Genomic DNA, 22,733 nt, shown 5'->3' on the forward strand with positions numbered 1-22,733 from the left:
CAAAGTGAACCCATCTCAAATTGCATCCATCCACCCATCAGAACATGTTATATGGTTTGACAGTGAATTGATGTTTTTTGTAAAAACATACCTCTTTGCAAAAGAAGCTAGACAATGACAATCTGCATTAAAATGTCCTGACATGTAGAAGATTCTCAAAGATTGGCATAGCAACAAAAACGGTCTTCCGCTGTGAAAACAGGCTGGTGGGAAGGTTAGTTCCAATGGTCAGTAGAAGGCAAAATTGAACATAGTAAAAACCACTTTGTCTCCTTGAGACACTTTAGAAAGGGGCTATGATAGAGATGTGTAACTGGACTTCTGGCTGCTTTATTGGTTTTTTTGTTTCCCTACCACCCTTCTCTACCCTTCCAATTCCCCAATGCTAGGCAGGAGAAAAAGGCTAGAGAGGGAAGGGGGCATAGATATTGTTATGCCACTTCCTACTGATCAGGGGAGTCGAGCTTCCTTGGGGCAAGTCCAGTTTCTTCTACTTAACAAACAGCAACCAGCAGCATCCAACCACCATCAGGAGCAGCAGCAAGGGAAGCAGCAGCCAACCCCTCTTTTGGGGCTCTGGCATTTATATACCCTCTAAAGAGTCCCCAGAATTCCAAACATAAACTATCTTCCGCTGGCCTGCCAGAGCATGAGAGAAATTATAGTCAGCTGCTGTGGGCACTCTGAACCAGCCCCATATCCCACACCTGGGATTGAACAAAAACATATTCATATAACATTTCTGTATTTTTAAAGAAATCAAAATTCCTACTACAGAGATGGGCAAGTTGGGTCTCACTTGCTTTAGAACTGATTACCACATGGAACTGAGCTGCTTCCATCTGGATGGGAGATACATCAGGGGAATGTTTTTACACCACAACTTGCTGGAAGAAAAGGAACAAAGACAGCAGATTCCTTTCTCCCAGTTTGAGCTAGCCTGGGACATGTCCTCACAGAATAGCCAATAGACCTGCTAACACATTGACACTTCTCTCCTTACAAAGGCCTACTACTCCATTTGTATTGAATATTCATATACTATTTATTACTTCACTGATTGACAGAGAATAAAACTTTATTGTACTACTGCCAATCCCTGAAGCACTTTCCCTGACCATGAGAAGGATGCTGCCCCTCACATGAGGCATAGCCCTGTTTGAGGTTCACAAGCCCATTTTGGAAAAGAACACAAAGAGACCCAAATAAGTAGGAATTTATCTTTATTAGTGAGGCCCATTCTCTGCTGATGTGCAAACAGCTTGCTGTGAACTCACACCTGATTCCACACATGCTCTCTTTGTCCCATTTCTGTACATATATAACTTGGAAGCCAGCTTGGAGCTTATGCTTTTAAATTAGGTTAAAACAGAATAAAGTGAATGAAGTATAGGTATCAAGGAAGCTGTTTAGATCTTAAGTGCATCTTAAGTAATCACAGGCTTTAAAATAAGATCAAATATACATTTAATTAAGACATGTACCTCCATTTATCACAGGGAGAAGGAGGGTGTCATACCATATTTCCATTGAAAAGACCATATGGGCAGCTAGGTTTGGTGACTCATGTCAGTAATTCCAGAACTTGAGACACGAAGCAGGAGATCAGCACAAGTTCAAGCCTGGTCTGGTCTACATAAAGGCCAGCAAACAACCTTCCTCACCCCAACCGCCCCCCCCCACAAAAAAACTGAACAAAAGTATGATCAACCCAAAGTTGTCCTTTATAAGGGTGAATATCTGGAAATTACAAGAGTCAGGAGACTACACACACACACACACACACACACACACACACACACACACACACCCTATACAGAAACCACTTTTAAGCAAATGAAAAGAACTTGTGGAAAAATCTCTAGAAAGTATTTTGGGAGTAGCATAGTTTTGGAGGCATGTGAACTTGCAACAACTAGCTAATCCCGTTGCATCAGTCGATGTGTGCTGAATGGCAGTCCCAGGAACGGCCTTCAGCCTTTCTCCATGGACCTTAGATTGCTCCCAAGGATGACTTTGGTGAAGATTTAAGTCCACGGTCTCTATGGTCAATGTCATCAGTTCAAGCAGCAGCAAGACCCTGAAAAACCCTAGGATGCTTGCAGCCACATGTCATGGGTGAGGACCAATTTAGTAGGTTTGAAAGAAGTGTTTTTGCTTCTAATCAATATTGCCTGGTTTACATTCAGAACTGAGTTGGCTCACCATTCTCCAAAGAAAACTGTCTTCTGTTAGGAAACTTCATCATGAGACTTCAGATACACTGGTTTGGAAAGTTTTCTCAGTTTTTCCTGGGTTTGAAGTTTCCGGCCTCGTAGTGGGGTGAGACCCATTGGAGGTAGATGAATCTGAGTGAGAACAATGACATGAATCATAACTGTTATTGCAGCTTATATTTACTAAGTACAAAATCTACCACAGACTCATTAATGTTTATATTTCTGCATTTACTGATCTGTCTTTATGATAACCTCCTAAGGAATTTTCATTTTCATAGATAAAAAATAGAAATTCAGAGAAATTAAATACTGACTTGTTCAAGGTTACACATTAAGTGGTGGAAGTGGATCTGTAGCCAGACTCTGGCTTAGAGCTGGTACCCACTATGCCACTGTGCCTGGACAGAGGAAAAGAGCGAGAGATCCGCTCAGCAAAATGGGCATCCAAGGAAAGAAGAGAAAGTTTCTTACATAAAAAGGCACTGGTGTCAAGTCAGACGCTTCCTGGGGTAGCAAGATGCTTACACTATGGTTGTGATGGCTAATGTTATGAGTATCTGACTGACTCCCATTAAGAATCATCTTTGGGGGCTGGAGAGATGGCTCAGTGGTTAAGATCACTGTCTGCTCCTCCAGAGGTCATGAGTTCAATTCCCAGCAACCACATGGTGGCTCACAACCAACTATAATGTGATCTGATGCCCTCCTCTGGTCTGCAGATGTACATGCAGGCAGAGCACCATATACATAATAATAAATAAATAAATCTTAAAAAAAAAAAAAAAGAATCATCTTTGGGTTATATGTGGGTATTTCCAGATAAGAGCCCAGTGTGGAGGGCATCCTGCAACCTAGTAGAGCTTGGTAAGGAAAAAAGGCAAAAGATGAGTTCACTACTTTTGCTTCTTTTTTTGTTTTGTTTTGTTTTTGAGACAGGGTTTCTCTATGTGAGAAAGCCCTGGCTGTCTTGGACTCATTTTGTAGACCAGGCTGGTCTTGAACTCACAGAGATCTGCCTGCTTCTTCCTCCCAAGTGCTGGGATTAAAGGCATGTGCCACCATCACCCAGCTTCTTTTGCTCCTTGCTAGCCTTATTTGAGCTGAGATGTCTCATCTTCTCTGCCTCTACCCTAGATTGCTATCACCATTCCCTTGATTCTTAAGTCTTTGAGCTCAGACTGAATTATGCCATGGACTTACTCCTAGGTCTTTGTGCCCCATAACTGTGTGATCTGTCTATCTTCATCCACCCATCCATCCACCCATCCATCCATCCATCCCTCTATTTTTCTTTTTTTTTTTTTTTTGAGACAGGGTTTCTCTGTGTAGCCTTGGCTGTCCCGGACTCACTTTGTAGACCAGGCTGGTCTCGAACTCACAGAGATCCGCCTGCCTCTGCCTCCCGAGTGCTGGGATTAAAGGCATGCGCCACCACGCCCGGCCCCCCTCTATATTTTTCAATCTTCCTCCTTACTGCTTCTATTTCCCTGAGGGACCCTGACTTGTTCAAGGATGGCACATTCTTACCAGAGCAGACAATGCAAACCTTTAGGATTGAGGTAGAGCTGTATACAAAGATGCTCAGAAGAGATGGAATAAAACAAGTAGGTAATTAAAAACAATATACCCAGAATTCCATGTATGAAAGAGCATGTGTGCACATGTGTGTAAAATTAATATTACCAGATAATTAAGTTGAACTGATAAAGTATCAAAATCGCTGTTTTTTTTTTAAATAAAGTTGAAAACTGGTCATTTTAAGACTAAAGACTACAGTGGTCTCTTCCATAGGCCGAAGATGTTTGACAATTTTCACTCTGTACTTCCTGTAATCTTTTAATACTTGAAATGCACTTTTTTAGTATTTAAGAAGCTTGCCTTTTATACTTAAGAAACTAAAAGCATTTCAATAAAAATGGGTGAAGGCCCAAAGAAAAGTTTCATAAACGTGAGCTGGCTTCCCCTTTCACCTTGTGGGAAGATGCACAAGAAGAAACCAGATGTTCATTATGGTGATGGGTCGGTGGCATGCAATGACAACTTACTTCCAACATGCTTCCTACAATGGCTCTTGGCTCCTCAGCAAAAATTAGTCCTAATGGTATACATTCTTAGAAACCACACAAGTGCCCAGCATAGGTTTACTGGAGCCATACTTACCGGCCTTGGATAAGGAATCTGGTAATGCAGTCCAATCTCAATCCTGGCTGTGCATTCGTCTATACATTGTTTAACTAGGTCTGGGTCTGTGAGCTATTTAAGGGGAAATAAAGGAGGCATTTAATATCTTCCTAATAGTATATAAAATATAATACAGACAAACTTTTCAGTTCACTAGCCAGGAAATGTAATATTGGTAAATAAGTCTCCCTGCCTCTTATCTTCCAGTTTGTTTTTTATGTATCCCTCCAAAGTTAGCCTATGACTATACAAACCCAAATACAGGGGGTAAGCCTTTTAAAGACATTTCTCATTTTATTTATTTTGTGTGTATAGCAAGGGAAGTATGCAGATGCCATGGACCTCATGCCATGGTGTGTGCATGAATGGATGCAATCAGAAGACAGCTCTGTGGAGTTGGTTTTCTCCTGTTCCCCTGTGGGCTCTAGGGGTTGAACTCAGTTTGTCAGGCTTGTGAGCTAAATACCTCTACCCAGTGAGCCATCTCATTGGCCCGAGCTTTTTCTTAATACACATATCTATATAACTTTTGCTTTTTAATTAATGTAATTGAAGCTCTTTTGATATTCAGACATCGGGGGCCACTCTTCGTAAAAACGACCACAACTTCAACGTAAGGCTTTATTAGAATTAACCACTTTGCTACTGATGAGCATTTTGGTTATTTTAAGCCTTTGTCATTATGAACAATTCTGCTACAGATCTTTATACATTTTTTTCTCGCATGCCAATGTGTCTAAGATGAAATTTTAGAGTGAGAAAGCTAAGACAGACTATATAGATTCACATATGCTTCTCACAATATTCTCAAGTTACCTTCTAGAGTTCACATAAATTTATGTCCCCATCAACAATTTACAAACTTACATCCCCACCAATGGCAAATGAGAGAGCTACTTCACATCCTCTAACACTGACCAGTGGTTCTCAATGTTCCTAATGTTGTGACCTGACCCTTTAATACAGTTCCTCATGTTGTGGTGACCCCCAACCATAAATTTATTTTCCTTGCTACTTCATAGCTAATTTTGCTGTTGTTATGAATCATAATATAAATAACTGTTTTCCTATGGTCTTAGGCAACCCCTGTGAAAGGGTCATTTGATGCCCCCCCAAAGGGGTCGAGACCCACTGCTTTAAAGGAACTGAGCTTGAAGCAAGAATATGATACTTTAGAACGATTCACCTCTCCACCTCTTCTCTCCCTGCCCCCCCCCCCCAGACAGGGTTTCTCTGTGTAGGCTTGGCTGTCCTGGACTCACTTTGTAGACCAGGCTGTCCTTGAACTCACAGAGATCCTGCCTCTGCCTCCCTAAGTGCTGGGATTACAGGCATATGCCACCACGCCTGGCTTTACTTCATATTTTAAACTACAAATTGTCTTGCTCATTAGTAAGCATAAAAGGAGTTTTGAAATCTAAAAATCAGTCCAGTGTGATAATGCATTTTCAAGAAATGAGTGAAATGTTTATTCTGGGAAAAACAAAAAAACAGCCACAAAACGGAAAACCCAGAAAGCCAAATCAGGAAGGGGAAAAACTTTCATTCAGAGGATGTAAAAAAAAAAAAAAATCAGTACATGGATCTTCTGTGCACTTATGAAAGTGCTTCAAAGTAGTGCCAGAATTGCACCAGCCTCAGATGACACTCAATGTGAAGTCTGGCCCCATGTGGCTTGGAAATTGCAAGGGAGTTTTTATTCCCTAGTGCTTCTTGGAGTTCCAGGAACAGCAGCACAGAGAACTGTGCAGAGTCCCTTAGGGCGAAGGCTCAACTCCCTGACCTCTGAGGCCTCGATGCTGTCCATATTGGGACAAGAGTCTCATGTTGCCACAGGCTTTCTGGGACTCAGAGCCATTAACAAGATACCTTTGGGTTATCAAACCAGGTTAAAATAAGCTGTTAATTTCTACACGGGGAATTGAGGTCGGGGGAGAAAAAGCCCCTGACAAAGATGTTGCTAAGGGAGCTGGGGCTTCTAGAACTCCAGCTAGTATCCAAACAAGCTCAGACTAGAGTCCTCACAGGCTGCTGCATGATTTGTGACATGCACACACCACCCTCTGTCTCATCCTTGGCAAATCCAGGTCGAGGCTCAGGAATGATTCTGAAATAAATGAAAACCTAGTCTTGAGTAGTTCTCAGACAGGTTCGTCTGCACAGGTTTACTAGGTCTACGTCATGGCATCAGCACCAGGCCAGACCTGTGGGTCATAGCTCTGCCTTCAGCTACCAAAGAGATCACCTAAGCAGAACAACTCTTATACAGGAAGACACCAAAAAGGCCCAGAGGAAGCCAGATGGGTAGCACATGCCTCTAATCTCAGCACTCAGAGGCAGAGGCAAGAGGGTTCTGAGTTTAAAGAGTATCTTCTGGATATGACAGGCCTGCTGCATTCATGAATTCACTGCAGCTGTGTTTGCCTGTATAAGACCCACACCAGATCAAGACAGTCAACATTCCAGCATAGGAGGGAGAGGCACTCAGAAGGCCCCACCCCTCGCTGTGGAGCTATTGACAGCTGCTGGGGGATGTGAGTCAGTTCTCCTTATGGGTATGGCCTTAGGTAGGTCAAACATGCATAGGTGGACAGCTCCACACCCCTGAGTACATGAGGAGCACAAATTGGACTTTGTGGTTTACTTATTTAAAAAACGATATGAAGTTGAAGTAGATAAGGTGAATCTGGGAAAAGTTTAGGGGTAAATATTGTGTACAAGTATGAAAATTTTAAAGGCTGGGTGTGGTGGCACACACCTTTGATCCAATCACTTAAAACGGGCTGGTGGCTCTCTGAGTCACAGGACAACCATGGCTACAGAAAGCCCCAGCATTTTTTTTTAAAGTATTTAATAAAAATGTGTTTAAAACAAAATAGTAAAGCACAGAGGTTTCTGGGATTCCTAGAAGAGAAGAAACTTCAGATTATGAGGGTTTCTTTGGTGACTTTTGTCTTGATTTTAACTCTAATTGATTTTAATTCTTTGGTTTTTAATTTTGATTTAATTCGTCTAACTGAAATATCTGCAAGAGACCTTATTTTGTTTGTTTTTAAAAATATATCCCAAATGTGGAGTCTGCTGTTTGGCACATGATGGAATACTTTAATAAGAACTAAGAACAAAGAGCAGGCGACAGGAACTACAAGAATAGGGGGGTGGGGGCGGCGCAGCTGGGGATCAGGGTTGATAGACAGCTAGGAGGAAGTGAGGTCTTTCAGGTAGGTGGTCAGAAACAAAGGCTGGGCCTGGTGTGGTGGTGCACTCAGAAGGCAGAGGCAAGGGATCTATGTGAGTTGGAGGCCAGCCTGGTCTACACAGAGTTCCAGGATAGCTAGGGATAAATAGATCCCATTTCAAAAAACCAACAAAATTAGCTGGGCGTGGTGGCGCACACCTTTTTAATCCCAGCACTCAGGAGGCAGAGGCAAGTGGATCGCTGTGAGTTCGAAGCCAGCCTGGTCTACAAAGCAAATCCAGGACAATCAAGGCAACACTGAGAAACCCTGTCTCAAAAAACCAAAATCCAAAGCAAACCAAACCAAACAAAACAAAACCAACAAAACAAAATCAACCAATCAACCAAAAACAACAACAACAAAAAAAAACCCCCAAAACCTAAACAACAACAACAACAAACACCCAAACTAAAAAGAAAACAACCAAGTCTAGGTGTTAAAAAGTGGCCTCAGCACAGAGGCAGCCCTTCAGCGGGCATGCCAATAGTGGAAGGTGGTGTAGACAGAACAGCCAGAAGGACACAGAATACAGGGGAGAGAGTAATGAAACTAGGAAGACACCAAGAGAACCAGGCAAAGAGGAGCCAGGTACTGCCAGTCACCTTCCATCCTTAATGCTAGGCAGTTTTCCCAAGGGAAAGCCAGCCAGTGCTGGGTGGTTTGTCAGGATGAATTGAAACTGACTGCCTGGTGCCAGGGTTTTCAGTTTTGTTAAGCTAGCTAGTAGAAGCCCTGTTTTCTGCAGTACCACTCTGTTGGCCAAAGAATTTGTAGCTAAGTTATGGGAGGAGCCCTGTGTCTTTTCTGCATTATAAAATGGGTTTATAATCATAAGGCTTTGATTGCTTTATGAATTGAGAAAAAGTATTTCACTTCATACTGCCTCTGGGAGTGACCGGTCATCAGTATGTGAGGACCTGCTCTCATTGGTATGACTTCTGTCACCTGGCTCAGGGGGTCTTCTGAGGATGCTGAACCTTTTAATGGCTGGGCTGAGACCTGGTTGATCCAAGAGGGAAACTCGGGCTGGGCTTGACTTTCTAGTATTAGCTAAACTGGCAAGCCTAGCCAAGCTGCATGCTGGGTACTTCCTGGCTCTAGGAGTTGGAAGGGTCTTCTTCAGTTAAGGTAGGAAAGAAATGAGCAAACACCATAAGAAGATTCCCTGTTCCTTGCCATTTCCAGATGGGGCCTACTTACATTTTTGTTTTTCTGGAACAGTGTTCTGGCTTCATTTAGTATGTACTGTTTTTCTTTGATGGTGTCTTCCATCTGCCCTGATGCCGCCTGCCATTTCCTCGCAAGCCTGAAAATGCTTCGGTAGAGGCTGAGGACTTCTTGTCGTGTTGCTGTTGTCATCTTCAGACCCACCAGAGTAGAAGGAGGAAAGTCTATATAAAAACGCAGTTTGACAGTAGGCAGCCAGGCAGATGCACAGGTTTTGAAATAGTCTAGAAATAAGTGCTCCTGGTTTACAGATCTCTGTCTAGCATTACCAGAATGGCACAGTAGAAACAGCAATGAGATAGCTCTTTTGCTCTCCTCCCATCTCCCCCGCACCCCCAACAGGGTTTCCCTGGTTGGCCTTGAACTCAGCAATCCACCTGCCTCTGCCCCCCACCCCCACCCCCAGTACTGAGATTAAAGGCCTCCTCCTATCTTCTTGATTTTTGTTGTTGTTGTGTTTTTGGTTTTCAAGACAGGGTTCTTTTGTGTAGCCTTGGCTATGTCAGAGCTAGCCGTGTACCCCATGCTGGCCTTGAACTCACAGAGATCCACCTGCCTCTGCCTCCTAAGCGGTGGGGAATAAAGGCACATGCCACCTCAACGCAGCCCATCTTCTTGATTTTTGTTTGTTTGTTTCTTTAGTTTTTTCAAGACAAGGTGTCTCTGTGTAGCCTTGGCCTTCCTGGAATTTACTCTGTAGGTCAGGCCTGGCCTCGAACTCACAGACATGTGCCTGCCTTTGCCTCCCAAGTGCTGGGGTTAAAGGCTCCACCACTGCCCAGCTATTTATTATCTTCTTGACTTTTGAGCCAGAATCTTACAAGCTAGTCCCATCTAGCCTGGAAAGCCATATTAGCCCAGACTGGCTTCAAACTCGGGATCCATCCTGTCTCAGCATCCTGAATCCTAGGATTACAGACCTTATCTGGCAGTTTGCTGTTTGCTGTGAGCCCACTTGTACAAACATGGCAAGACCAAATCCATTTTATTATTATTTAAAACCAGACTGACCAGAATGCCTCAGAAATTATTATTTCAATTTTGTTCCGGTAAATTTACATGCCTAACCTGAGTGCCTAGAGGGCATTTTTTAGCTTGTTTTGTTGAGACAGGGTCTTACTGTGTGGGCTTAGAACTTGCTTTGCTTGTTTTTAGAGGAGGGAGTCTTATGTAAATCAGATTGGCTTTGAACTCCCAACCGACCAAGTGAAGACAGTACTTGTTACATAGTGCTGACCAGCAGGGAATAACCTGAAGTGAAGGCCTAGAGACACAGGACTAGGTAAGAGGCACTGTAGCCCAGGCCTGTAATCACAGCACTCAGAAGGCTGAAGTAGGAAGATCATGAGTTCCAGCTAGCTCAGGAAACATCTGTAAAAGCAGTGGCATTTCATAATTTTATAACATGAAATCTTAAAGTGACAGTTATCATTTTTGAAACTGTGGTTATCATATAAGTCAAAAGAATCAGTCTCAAGGCTCAGCTTTATCCAGAGGCTATAAAGTTTTAATTTCTTAGTTTAGAAAACATTTCTCAAAACTGCCATCTTGACCAATAAGAATGGTACAACTGAAGATCTTTCTCATGATGGAAGAGCTTCTCACCCCTCTGGCTTTTTCTAGGAAGTAGGGTCAGCGGGCCTGGACAAGTGAGAACTTATGTAGCATTTCAGACACAAAAAGACAGAGAATAGCATGATAACTACATACAATAAGCTTTAAAGAAAGAATAATGGAAGCACTAGACTGCGCTGTTGGACTTCTTCTAAAGCAATCTTTTTTTTTTTTTTTTTTAACAGCACCTCATTATTTAGCTTTGGCTAGCTTGGAATTCTCTATGTAGACCAGGCTGGCCTTGAAATAACAAAGAATTGCCTCCCTCTGCTTCCAGGGTGCTAAAACTAAAGGTGTGTCCCACCACCACAGCACCTCTTCTTCTTTTGTTGATGTCAGCCCAGTCTGCCTGCTGTTTACCATCATCATGAATCCTTTCCATTTATTAGACTCTGAGTTTTAAAAGCTTAGAACTTCATATAGATTCTGTAAGTTGTATTTTGTCCATTGAATTTGCAAGGCCCATTTACATCATCACATTGAGCTCTAGTTCCGACATCATTGCTGCAGGTCACCCCACTCTACCACGAGATTCCAATGCACTTGGTTTGTTCTGTCGATGGACATTTTATAACTTATGCAAACCTTCAGCCTCTTTCTTTATATTTCTATGGTAGAACTAGAAGGAAAATACCAGGAGGGGAGGTGGGGGGAGGGGGAGGAATGAACCCTTGGAGTTCTTAGTCAGATTTAGAACAATGACTACTATGCTGCCTTCGACAAGAGGGCAGGCTGGGAAGACAGATCTGATGAGTAAGCAGAAGAGCCAGGCACTTGGACATGTCCATGAGTCCTGAGTTGGTTTTTTCCCCCCTCACAAACAGGCTGATCAGGATTGGTAAGAAGGCCTAAAGGCTGTGGCTTAGGGACACAATCCATTTCCAACTCCTCACCTATGACTGGAATGCTTTAGTATGGTCCTTAGCTTATGAGACTCCCAGCTGCTAAGCATGATGAGAGGAGGGGTATATCTATCTATATACAATAGATAGAGAAGTCCCAAATACCTTCAAGGAACCCACCTTATAGAGAATTTCTTCTTTGAAGATGGTTGTCCCTCTTACTTACCCCTGCCCCTAGTAACCTTTCTTGAGCAATAAGGAGTAAACCGTTTGATGAAAAGCTTGAAAGCACCACTTCCCCCATCCAATAGCTTAAAGGATCAAAGTTACACACCACCACCACCCAAGATGCTTCACAGGAACAATGCTTAAAAGGCATTCATAAAAACCAAGTGAGAACATCCTGGGTAAGAACCCAGACGAGATGATGACATTTTTCCTGGTAAGAAAACAGGTTTCTGAGTTTCTGGCTCTTCCTATAACTCCACGGTTTCATCGAGAATATGTGAGTCAGTTCCTGTGAGGGGCATTAGTATCAACTAAGGATTGCTTCACATCCCTGTCATTACCAGATGAAACTTCCTTGACTTTCAGGCACTGGCAGGGGAAAGCGAAGGTCAAACATATTAAAATCCCAGCAAATCCCTCAAAGCCTGACTTTAACTGGTTTCTTTTTCTACTCTAAGAACGCTGATCCTAAGCCATAACATGACACAGAGACCTGCAATTAGCTTACTCAAAGTAATGAGTGTTAACAATCAACATGTAGTAAGACTATTTTGAAAATAATTAGTGTGTGTTTTGAAAACTAATCCAGAAAGGAAGATAGGTGGTGATTCTCTAACATTAGGTGACCTAGAAAGCACAAGTTACAAAGACTGCCAGAGAGAAAAGTCAAAAAGCTGCTCACAGAATACGTGAGCAAGTCTGGAAGAAAAGTCAAGATGAGAGAAAAAGATGTATCTTTTGTGGCTTTTTTTTTTTTACTGGGTTTCTTTCAGCTCTTTGGGGGAAATTATGATTTTTTTTAACTTTGGGGTACATACCTTTATTGTTCCTTCTTCACTGATTTTTATTTTTATTTTTTGAAGACAAGGTTTTATTATACAGCTCTCGAGAGAAAATACCAAGAAAAAAAGGCCCTAGGTAGACCCAGCTGGCATCAGGTTCACAGAGATCCACCTACTCTGCTTCCTAAGTGTGGAGATTAAAGGTGTGCCACAACGCCCAACCCTGAGACTAAAGGTGTGCAACAACACCCGGCCTCATCTTTTTTTTTTTCTTGACCATCTCCTCTTGAAAATATGCACAGCTCAGAAAACCCTTCACATTCCCTAGTCTCCTCTTAACCACACACATTGGGTTACGAATCAAATGAATCTTGATAACTGTTCTCTATAGGACCCATCTCTCAAGTTCTGACTTGTTAATGTCTATCTTCCTCCAATAGACTCTAATCTTTATGGGAACAGTTACTACATCTGTCTTATTTAATGCTCAGTTCTCAGTACCTAGAAAGGTTATATACTAGGAATTCAACAAATGTTTCCTGAAAATATCACATGCTACAGAAAAAAGCTTGGGATTCACAAACTGAGTTATTCCCTCATAATTTTTTTTCTTTTCTTTTCTTCTTGGGCTTTTCTCTTTGGTCTTAGAAAGCAACTCATTTACTAAAGTTGCCATTTCCTGAAGATTTTCTTACTCAAGGATTTAATGGCTTCAAACCAACATTCTTCTTGGGATTAATGCAATACAGGAAGCCTTTATCCTCATTTACAGCTGGTCAAGGGTTGATCTGATAGAGCAGTGAGGTCTGCTGGGAGTTCCCCTTAGGCAACTATAGGAATAGTCACTGTTTGTAAGTCAGAACCTTAAAATGGTCATGCAGTCTACTCTGAACGAATTTCTTCAAAGTTCTATGACATTTACTCTGGATTGACACTACTTGTAATATTTGTTCCTTTTCATATCGTTAACTTCTAAATCCCAGGATGAAGAGAGAAAATACAGTATGACTGGAAGGAATTGTGACTGGAAGGTGGCTTCCTTTTAAAGCTGTACATAGCAGGGTGCTAAAATGAAATGTATTATTGAATGCGTATTTTATAGAGGTCTGGCACATTTTGCTGCTAGTGTGCTTTGGCCTCTGGTCTTTAGTTGAGAGGTCCCTAATATAGATACCTCAAATTTTGATGGTGGAGGTGATTTTAGATACATAATTCACATTTATTAGTTGTCGTTGCTTTAATGTACACTGGAATGACCCATCAACCTCATGATATAGATTTTTGTGTGATGTAGGTTTGGCTATGAATAAGTACACTCAGAAAATTTCTAAGCAGGGCATGATGTTCACACCTATAATCCCGACATTCAGAAAGTTGAAGTAGGAGGACTGACACAAATCTGGGGCCAGCCTGGGCTACAAAGTGAGTACAAGGTCAGCCAAAGGTACATAGGCTGACCCATTCATACAAAATGTCTCTTTTCTACTAGTCATCTCTCCTCAAACCTGTACACTACCAAAACTTCCTAGAGTACTCTCTCCCCAGGGCCTAGCTCAAGCCACATATTGCTCTTTGCAGTTATTTTGTCCTCTGTTTTTTCTGCCTCACTCCTGGAGAGCAGGAACTTTGTCCTGTAATAACAATAGCTACATTTGCTTTGCATTTGCCATGAACTTCACACTCTGCAAAGCACTTTACATTTAACTCTGCAAACAGTGCAGCAATTCTGTAGGCAGGCACTATTCCTATTCACATTTTACAGAGGAATCTGATGAAAAGAGAGATTAAGTAGTGTATCCAAAGTCACATAGCTAGAAATAGGCAGAGCCAGTATTCAAACCCTACAATCTGGAGCCAGAGCCCAGGTTGTTAGTAAGTATTTGACTGGCACTCTGAATGTCATCGGGACTAATAATGGAAAGTTAAGGAAAGGGTGGTACTAGAAGGGGCAGCAGGAGCTAAACTCTGGAGCAAGCCAGGAGCAAAGTTAAGTGTCAATGCAAATGAGGACCTATCAGGGAGGCCACAGGTCAGCACAATCCAGCACTGATGGGAGAGTAGGCCTGGGGAGAAGTTTGCATTCAGAAACAAAAGGAAGACACTAGCATATGTGAGGCAAGTGGGAGCAGCACGGTCTGGTTTACATCCTTTAAAATGTGCTAGAATCAAACTGTATCATAACTACTTATGATTCCATCACTCTTATAGAGGATGAAATGTGAGACTTGCCCAATGTCACCTGACAAAAAGTCAAGATGAACAGCCTCAAAAGCTGAGTGATTATTTCTTTGTCTGACCACAGCTTTCCTGTTTAAATTCTGGAGTCACTAATGGGGACTCGTAATGGGCAGTGATCGATCAAGAAACATAAACATAAAACAAAACCCCTGAAAACATGCACTCACCCTGCCATTTGCTGTAAAGGATTTCAGTACAATGAAGGATCTGGGGAGGCTCCAGCATGTCAAGCATACCTAGGCTGTGGTATGTCCCAATTTAGTTTTACAGGAGGCTAGCAGACAGATTGCTAGCACTTGGAGCCTTATCAACCTCTGTTTAAAAACAAACAACAACAACAACAACAACAAAGTTGTGTGTGGTGGCGCACACTTTTTTTTAATCCCAGCAATCAGGAGACAGAGGCAGGCAGATCTCTGAGTTCGAGGCCAGCCTGGTCTACAAAGTGAGTCTAGTATAGCCAAGGCTACACAGAGAAACCCTGTCTTGAAAAAAACAAAACCAAAACAAAACCCTCCGTTTTTCTCACCTCCGGAGTACATTCCTATCATCTTTGGAAAGCTCATTGCAGTATGAATATTTAGGAGCTTAAAAAAATATTGTCGAGTGATGGTGTGGGAAAGCACAGCACTTTAATCCCGGCACTCAGGAGAAAGAGGCAGGCGGATCTCTGTGAGTTTGAGGCCAGCTTGGTCTACAAAGGGGTTCCAGGATAGCCAGGGCTGTTACACAGAGAAATCCTGTCTTGGGAAACAAACAAACAAAACCACCACAACAAAACGTGTATGTGTGTGTGTACCTGAGTGCATATATATGCACATTGTGAGTGCAGGAGCTGGAGGAGGCTGAAGAGGAATTGGCTTCCTGGAAATGCAGTTATGGACAGTTGTGAGTTACCATGTGGGTGCTCGGAGCCAAACCTAGGCCCCCTACAAGAGCAATATCTGCTTTTTAACCCCTGAGCCATCTTTCCAGTACCATTTAGGAATTTAAAGGACAAATCCCTTTCCACAGATGATGTTTATAGACACATAACTCTGGTCTCAAGAATGTCAAAATTCCATCTGCTGGACTACACTTTGCTTTCTCCCGAATAAAACGTCTACAGCACAAACAGGAAGGACAGAAAAGGGAAAGGGGGAAAATCCATTCCATTCCTGTTAAGTAAGCCCTGACCCTAGGATTTCATTTTTCTTCTCATCACAGCTCACTAGAGCCAAAATTTCCTTTGTAAGTAAGTACTCCATGATTTGGGGTGGGGATGGGGAAGGCTGTGAAATTAACCCAGATTCAGGGCTGGTGCTCTATGTGTTTAGATATGGCACTCCTTGTTTTGTAAAACCCCCAAATGATACAACCAAAATATCCTTTTTTGTCTACTTGTTGCTTTCTGTGCTATCCCTCAGCCTCCTGTGAGTGCACCTGTCTAATGCAGGGACCAAGGCTGTCCTAGGAGCATCCCTCACATCTCTCTACCTGACCCATCTATGACAGTGTACTCTTTTGACTCTTAAATGTTGTTTATTACATTTTATTTATTTATTTAGTATGTATGGATACAAGTGTGGGGACACATGCATGCCAGTGTGTGCAACTGGAGCCAGAGGACAACTTGTGGGAGTTCTTTCCTACCATGTGTTCCAGGTGTGGAACTCAGGTTGTCAAGGTTGGCCACAGGAGCCCTTATATACTGATCTATCTTGCTGGCTAATTTTCTAACTGGACCTTTCTTCTTTCATTGCTTGTGAATTTATTGGGAGAGGCAGTAAAGGCGAGAGGACCAGATGGAGTCTCACTCCTTATACTTCTAGGCAGGATACACACCTGGGGCATGAGAAACACTTGCTAGATGAATACATTTATACACACAGAATGGTCATCAGTAATGTGCATTCTTATCCTGATATATACACCATAGCATTTGGAGCAGACATTCCAATTAATGTCCAAGAGCTTGGTCCACTAAGATGGATCAGCAGGTGAAAGCACTTGCTGTGCAAGCCTGACAACCCAGGTCAAGATAAAAGAAGAGAACTGACTCCCCAATGTTGTCTTCCAAAGTCCACACATGTGTTATAGCATGCATCCACCTCCCCCGCTCCCCAGGCACATACTAATAAGTGATTTTTTTGTTTTTGTATTTTGAGACAGGGTTTCTCTGTGTAGTCCTGGCACTTATTTTTTAGACCAGGCTGGCCTTGAACTCAGATCTGCCTGTCTCTGCCTCCCAAGCGATAGTATTAAAGGAGTGTGCCACCACCACCCAGCTAAAAAGTGACTTTTAACAAAGGATTTCAGGACACTGAAAACAACTCTAAGCTCATTTTGGGGAGCTTATGGTTCAAAAGAGAGCTCTTTAAGTTTCACACTAATGGTCCAACCCTCACTTCTTTTAAGGCCAGTCATGGTTTGTTCACTAGCCTGAAAGGACCTATTTCTGGGAAGCTTAGAATCAATGAAATAGAAAACTGTTGGTTTTTTTTTCTCTTGAAAATTAATCATTTCAGAGACTAAGGTACATTGTAATTATAAACCCAACCCAGAAGCTGGGTGGTGGTGGTGCACGCCTTTAATCCCAGCACTTGGGAGGCAGAGGCAGGTGGATCTCTGTGAGTTCAAGGACAGCCTGGTCTACCAAGTGAGTCCAGGACAGCCAAAGTTACACAGAGAAACCCTGTCTCAAAAAACCAAAAATAAAAAAAAAATAAAAAATAAAACCAACCAGAAACTATAATGTAAAGCACTTGTCATTTGGGGGACTGAAATTCTGTTTTCTTTTCTTTTCTTTTCTTTTTTCCTGGTTTCTTTTTTGCTTGAGACAGGAACTTGACTATGTAGACCAGGCTAGTCTCAAACTCAGAGATCCCCCTACCTCTGCCTGCCTTCCAAGAGCTGGGATCAAAGGTGTGCACTAACATTCCCAGCCCTGAGATGCTTTGGATAATGCCCAAATAATCATGCTCATGGGGCTCAGCCTGTGCCTTAGAGTCTTTTTGTTTTTTTGAGATAGGGTTTCTCTATGTAGCCTTCGCTGTCTTAGACTTGCTTTGTAGACCAGGCTGGCCTCGAACTCACCAACGATCCACCTGCCTCTGCTTCCCAAGTGCTGAGATTAAAGGCGTGCACCACCACGCCTGGCACCTTAGGGTCTTAGAGTGAAAAAGAGTTTCTTCTTCAGCAGCAGGAGGGATTGTTAAATAAGGCACACATTTCAACACTGAACTATACCCCCCAGTTGTCCTTTTACTTTTTATTTTGAGATAGAGTCTCACCAATTTGCTTAAAGTAGCTTTGAACTTGCTCTCTAACCAAAGAAGGGCCTTGAACTTTTTATCCTCAAGAGCAGCTGGGATGATAGGTTTGTACTACCAAGCTTTACTTGTGCCTCGGGCTCTTAAAATGTAATAGATCATCACAGAACATTTCTCAGAATTGTAAGGTTTATTCATGAGCTATTCCATTAAAATACTTAGCACTAGAAAGTAAAAGAACGAGTTACCTGAATAGAAGGAAATGAGAGTAGTGAGGCCTTTTATCATGGTAAGCTTTGTCTGCAGAGAATGGAAAAGTGTGTAGCCTGTTGGTGAGTTTGTTGCTTTGTGGCAGTAATGGATTTTCCTAAAGCTATTTCCCTCTGATCATTAATAATCCCCATACAGTAAAGGGCTATTGTTCTTCAGTATGAGTAAATAACCCTGCTGGAGACAGTGCTTATCTTCAGACCACAATGCCTGCTTCTTACTGGAAATATAACATAGGTGCCAACACTGAAGGTACAACTAGGCTTTCTTTCCTCTGTCTCTTCCTTTATCTTATTCTAGCTCTTTATCAGTGCTGCTCTTTTCTCCTAGAGCTATTACAGTCCTTTCTTTTTGTTGGACACTGGCTGGGACACTGAATGATTTTATTGTCACACCAACTGAACAATCTTCAAGTAAGTCTGTGCCCCACAGGTCCCTGGTCCCTAGCTTCCTTCTACATACACACCACAGACACAATGGACTATTTCCTGTCCTAGATTTAGCTTTGGTTATTAGAATCTGAAGAGGGAAGTAATACCATACAGTTGTGCAATTCTCAGGATATGCTCATTCAGTGTGCTTCGTACCACAGTGATTCTGAAACAGTATTTTTTATGCAAAAAAAAAAAACCCCAAGAATATGGTGTATCAGAGATTAACCTAGGGAAAGAGGTAGATGACACTTTTATCAAAGGGAAAATGAAATTAGGTTAGATGCTTAAACCTGAGAAGTCATCAGAACAAGGAACAAGGGGGAAATCCAGAATACCAGCACCAGAAAGATTTTTAAAGTAATTACCCAAAGCAGAGCAATAGGAGGCAAACCTGCATCCTACACGGATGCTCCTTGTCCTGCAGATAGTGCTAGTGATATCTCCTAAACCAAAAACACCTTACATGGAAAATGCATTTAGCACAGCTAATCCATCCAACATCACAACCTATCACCACAGTACATTTATTTATTTGAGACAGGGTCTCACTATGTGGCTTTGGCTGTCCTGAAACTTTGAAGAGTACTCAAAGAAATCATCCTACCTCTGGGATTAAAGGTATATGCAACTACACTAACCAAGTGTTGGTTTTTCCACCTAATGGCTGCCTGGGAGTGGGCCTGGCATCTCCTAACCAACATTTGGACTATTTCCAGGTCAACAAAGGATTAAAATTCAAAGTACAATTTCTAGAGAATGTGTCATTTTCACATCATTGAAAAGCTGAAATTAATTTTATGTTGGCGGCCATCAGTGTATCATGACAGCAAAGGGGGCACATATCAGTAGTAAATGTACATGAGACTGATCCAACAGTGCAAGAGGAATATCAATCAACTAGTCAATGTATTCAAGACAGAAATTCTAAGTGGAAATCAATGGACAGTCCCTCAGTTAAAAACACATGGGTGTACTAATCCTCACCAGAGTGTTGTTTATTGAGACAAGGTTTTATTCTAGAGTCCTGACTGGCCTGGAACTCATTGGTATACAGGCCTGCCCTCAAAATTGTGAGGATTCTCTTGCCTCAGCATCCTGACTGCTAGAATTATACCCACGTGCCAGCATATTTTAAGAAACAAAGGCAAGGGTTAGCCAGAAGTGTTCAAAACCAGTTACCTGAAGTCAGCTGCATGAGAGATATATGGGAGGAGCTGGGAACAAGGCAATGCTAGGGACTCGCCACTCTCCAGCCAGGATCTTCAACCCTCAAGTAGGGAAGTCATAGCGCCCAAATACAAAATTCCTGCTTTGTGACATTCTTCTAAGAAACTAGATTAGGAAATTGCAAGTTAGTGGGCGTGGTATCCCACCACACCTTTAATCCTAGCCTTCCCAGTTCAAGGCCAGCATCTACACAGCAAATTCTAGGACAGGCAAGGTTACACAGAGAAACCCTGTCTTGGACAATAAAAATCAAAACAAACAAACAAAAAAGTCTTTCAGGGCTTCAATTTGACACCGAACAAAAGAACTGTTTATGGAAGATCTCCTCTGTCTGTTTTACACAACAGAGTGGAGCCACAAGCAGCTACTGAGCATCTGGAATGTGTGTCTAAGGAACTGTTATTTAAACTTAGTCATGTATGACTAGTAGCTACATATGGACAGCAAGTTCTCAGGTCAATTAAAAATCAAATGTCAGTTTGGAGTAGGAGTGAGGAGAGGTGTTTCTGGCATCTTAGGCTTTGGGGCATAAGCCATACTCAAAGGGCAAAAAACAACTCAACTTCAGCTGGGTAGGAATTCTGGGAACCTCAGACTGGTATTGTCAGACTGTCCGATGTTCCAAATAAAGCCAAAAATCTGGATTCTGATGTTCAATTTTTAAAAGCTGGCAAGCAGATTTTTAGGAGAAGAATTTAAATCATGTTGCGGGCTAAACAATATACTTGCAGGCATTATCTGTCTTGCCAGCTTGCAACTTTTAATCTAGGCCAACCCTATCAGCTTGAAGAATAGGACCTTTTCCAAGGCCACTGTTTAGTGGCGGATCCAAGAATGAAAGAAACCCAGGCTTTCTGATATCCGTTCCATTGAGATTCACTATAAAGATGATAGCATCTGGGACAAAACTCCCTTTGTAAGAATTCCAAGGCTGAGCTGGGTGTGGTGGTGGCATGCTTTTAATCCCAGCACTCTGGAGGCAGAGGCAGGTGGATCTCTTGAGTTTTGAGGCTAGCCTGGTCAACAACCAGGGCTACATAAAGAAAAAAAAAACCAAAAACTAAACAAACAAAAAAAGAATTGCTTGGCTGGCATAAGGTGTTCCTATCCTGATAAACAAAAAGCATTGGACCCCAAGGGGCAATTCTCTGTATTAGGAGCCAGTAAGACACAAAGAAGAAACATGTAAACCAACATTTATCAAGAAATCAGGCAATGTAGAGATTGTTCAGGTACAAGCCCAACAGCACTGACAGCGGAGACAGCAGGAAGTGATCTGAGCCAGACTTCTAGGGGTGACTCTGATTGTGAAGGTGGATCCTATTTTTTTTTTTTTTGTTTTGTTTTGTTTTGTTTTTTGGTTTTTCAAGACAGGGTTTCTCTGTGTAGCCTTGGCTGTCCTGGACTCGCTTTGTAGACCAGGCTGGCCTCGAACTCACAGCGATCCGCCTGCCTTTGCCTCCCGAGTGCTGGGATTAAAGGCGTGCGCCACCACGCCCAGCTCTGGTTGGTCTCTTAATGTGAGGAGATCTAAGGTATTCGGACACTTTCCTCATCTTCTACCTATTCCAAGGTCTAGGAATAAACCCTACATTTATTACCATCTCCATCCATTACTTTTCTTCCAACTTGCCTACCTCATTTCTCGACATCTTCATTTGGGCTGTAAAATGACTTTTGACATACGTTCAAGAAAGCTTAGGATACTCCTTCCCAAACTGTTTTCTCAAGGGAGGCATCTTTGGTTCCACCGTCTCCCACACATTTCATATCCCATTCAGCAGTCAGTCCAGCATGCTCAAGCTGCTAAATACATTATGAACCAATTCTCCTAATTTGCATATGTCTTCAACACTACTGTCAATTCTTCCATGGCCTTAGCAATAGTACTTTATCTTCTCTATCTGGCAGCATTAAAAAAAAAAAAAAGGTAAATAAGGTCTGGCCACTCACTACACTTCAGAAAGTAATACAGAGGCCAAACTCTTGCTTTTTCTGCAACTCCAAGAAAGCTTTCAGTCTCTTCTGGCTTTTGTTTAAAACGTTATCCCTTTGGCACTTTTCTCCACCGAGACAGTTCCTTCCTTCTCTCGTTCTCTTTTCCTTCTGCATTCATTTGCTTATTAATGAAAAGTTCAGCTAGGGGGTCTTTTTTTTTTTTTGCTCATCTTGGTAATGAAGCCAGCTTTCACTGTCACCTGAAGTCTCATTCCTACATCCGGGTTCCTTTGGAAGGCCCTTCTAAAGGCAGGCCTCCTAGAACTGCCCCTGCCGCTTTCCATTTACGCTCGAAAAGTCTGAAGGGTCCCATGCCAGACCTCGCCCACGTGCCACTTCCCTTAGGCAGGTCTCCCTAGGCCAACAGCGATGACACCAAGCCGCCTCCACGAGGCTGGGGTCACACAGGCGCGTCTCCTAGCAACCCCCACACCGGCACCTCATCCCTGCCCCAAGGAAGCCAACTCCTTTCCCCAGCCCCCCCGCGACTGGAGCCGGCATCTCCATCCTTACACTCACTGTGTCAGTCCTGCCTTCCCCCACCCACAGCAGCCAGCTGGGAGGAGACGGTGCCAGGAGCTCTACCGAGCTTCGGGCCACACCAGGCTCCATCCAGCAGGTCCCGTAGACCAGGCTGGGCCAAACCACCGAGCGGACCGCTCTGGGAGCATGAGGCCCAGGTCAGAGGTCGTCTCAAACCTCCTCAAACTTCTAGCTCTAGCCCACTCCCCGCCTCACTCAAGAACTGAGCTAATCTCCCTTTCTTCTTGCTTTCCCTTTCACCCCTTCGTTATCCCCTTCCCCCATTTCCAGTAAGAAAATGGCCTAGCCCACCCTCCGCCTCTCCCCTCCTTGCCCTTACTTGGAGACGGCTTCGGACGTCCTCGCGTGCGTCATGACGTCACCCTTATCGTTCCCGTCTCCGCCCCTCTCCTATTCTCTCCCTCCTAAAGCCAGCGGCCGGCGGGGTTACCGGAAGTGAT

At 42.9% G+C, this 22,733-nt stretch overlaps 2 protein-coding genes across 9 annotated transcripts in view; one reads left to right on the top strand and one right to left on the bottom strand.

Moving 5' to 3' along the window:
- Nucleotides 1-1,210: 1,210 nt before the first annotated feature.
- On the bottom strand, nucleotides 1,211-22,702 carry LYRM1 (LYR motif containing 1). 8 transcript variants are annotated; one of them, XM_084767412.1, is made up of 5 exons: nucleotides 22,613-22,645; nucleotides 21,390-21,656; nucleotides 8,840-9,030; nucleotides 4,380-4,472; nucleotides 1,211-2,348 (listed from the first exon to the last, which is right to left on the bottom strand). In XM_084767412.1, the coding sequence occupies exons 3-5, from the start codon at nucleotides 8,996-8,998 to the stop codon at nucleotides 2,232-2,234; spliced, it is 369 nt and encodes a 122-aa protein (XP_084623538.1). In that variant the 5' UTR covers nucleotides 8,999-9,030; nucleotides 21,390-21,656; nucleotides 22,613-22,645; the 3' UTR covers nucleotides 1,211-2,231. The 8 variants fall into 8 exon arrangements, with proteins under 8 accessions (XP_084623538.1, XP_084623535.1, XP_084623539.1 ...); XM_084767409.1 differs by lacking the exon at nucleotides 21,390-21,656 and having other exon boundaries at nucleotides 22,613-22,702; XM_084767413.1 differs by lacking the exon at nucleotides 21,390-21,656 and having other exon boundaries at nucleotides 8,840-8,998; nucleotides 22,613-22,694.
- Nucleotides 22,293-22,733, top strand: part of DCUN1D3 (defective in cullin neddylation 1 domain containing 3) — a 41,079-nt gene continuing 40,638 nt past the window's right edge. The window contains exon 1 of the mRNA XM_084767392.1: nucleotides 22,293-22,430. The gene's annotated coding sequence lies outside the window, so the exon portion shown is untranslated. The remainder of the gene's footprint in view (nucleotides 22,431-22,733) is intronic.

The sequence above is a fragment of the Acomys minous genome (genome assembly GCF_964271855.1).
Source record: "Acomys minous genome assembly, chromosome: 2".
Lineage (NCBI taxonomy): Eukaryota > Metazoa > Chordata > Mammalia > Rodentia > Muridae > Acomys > Acomys minous.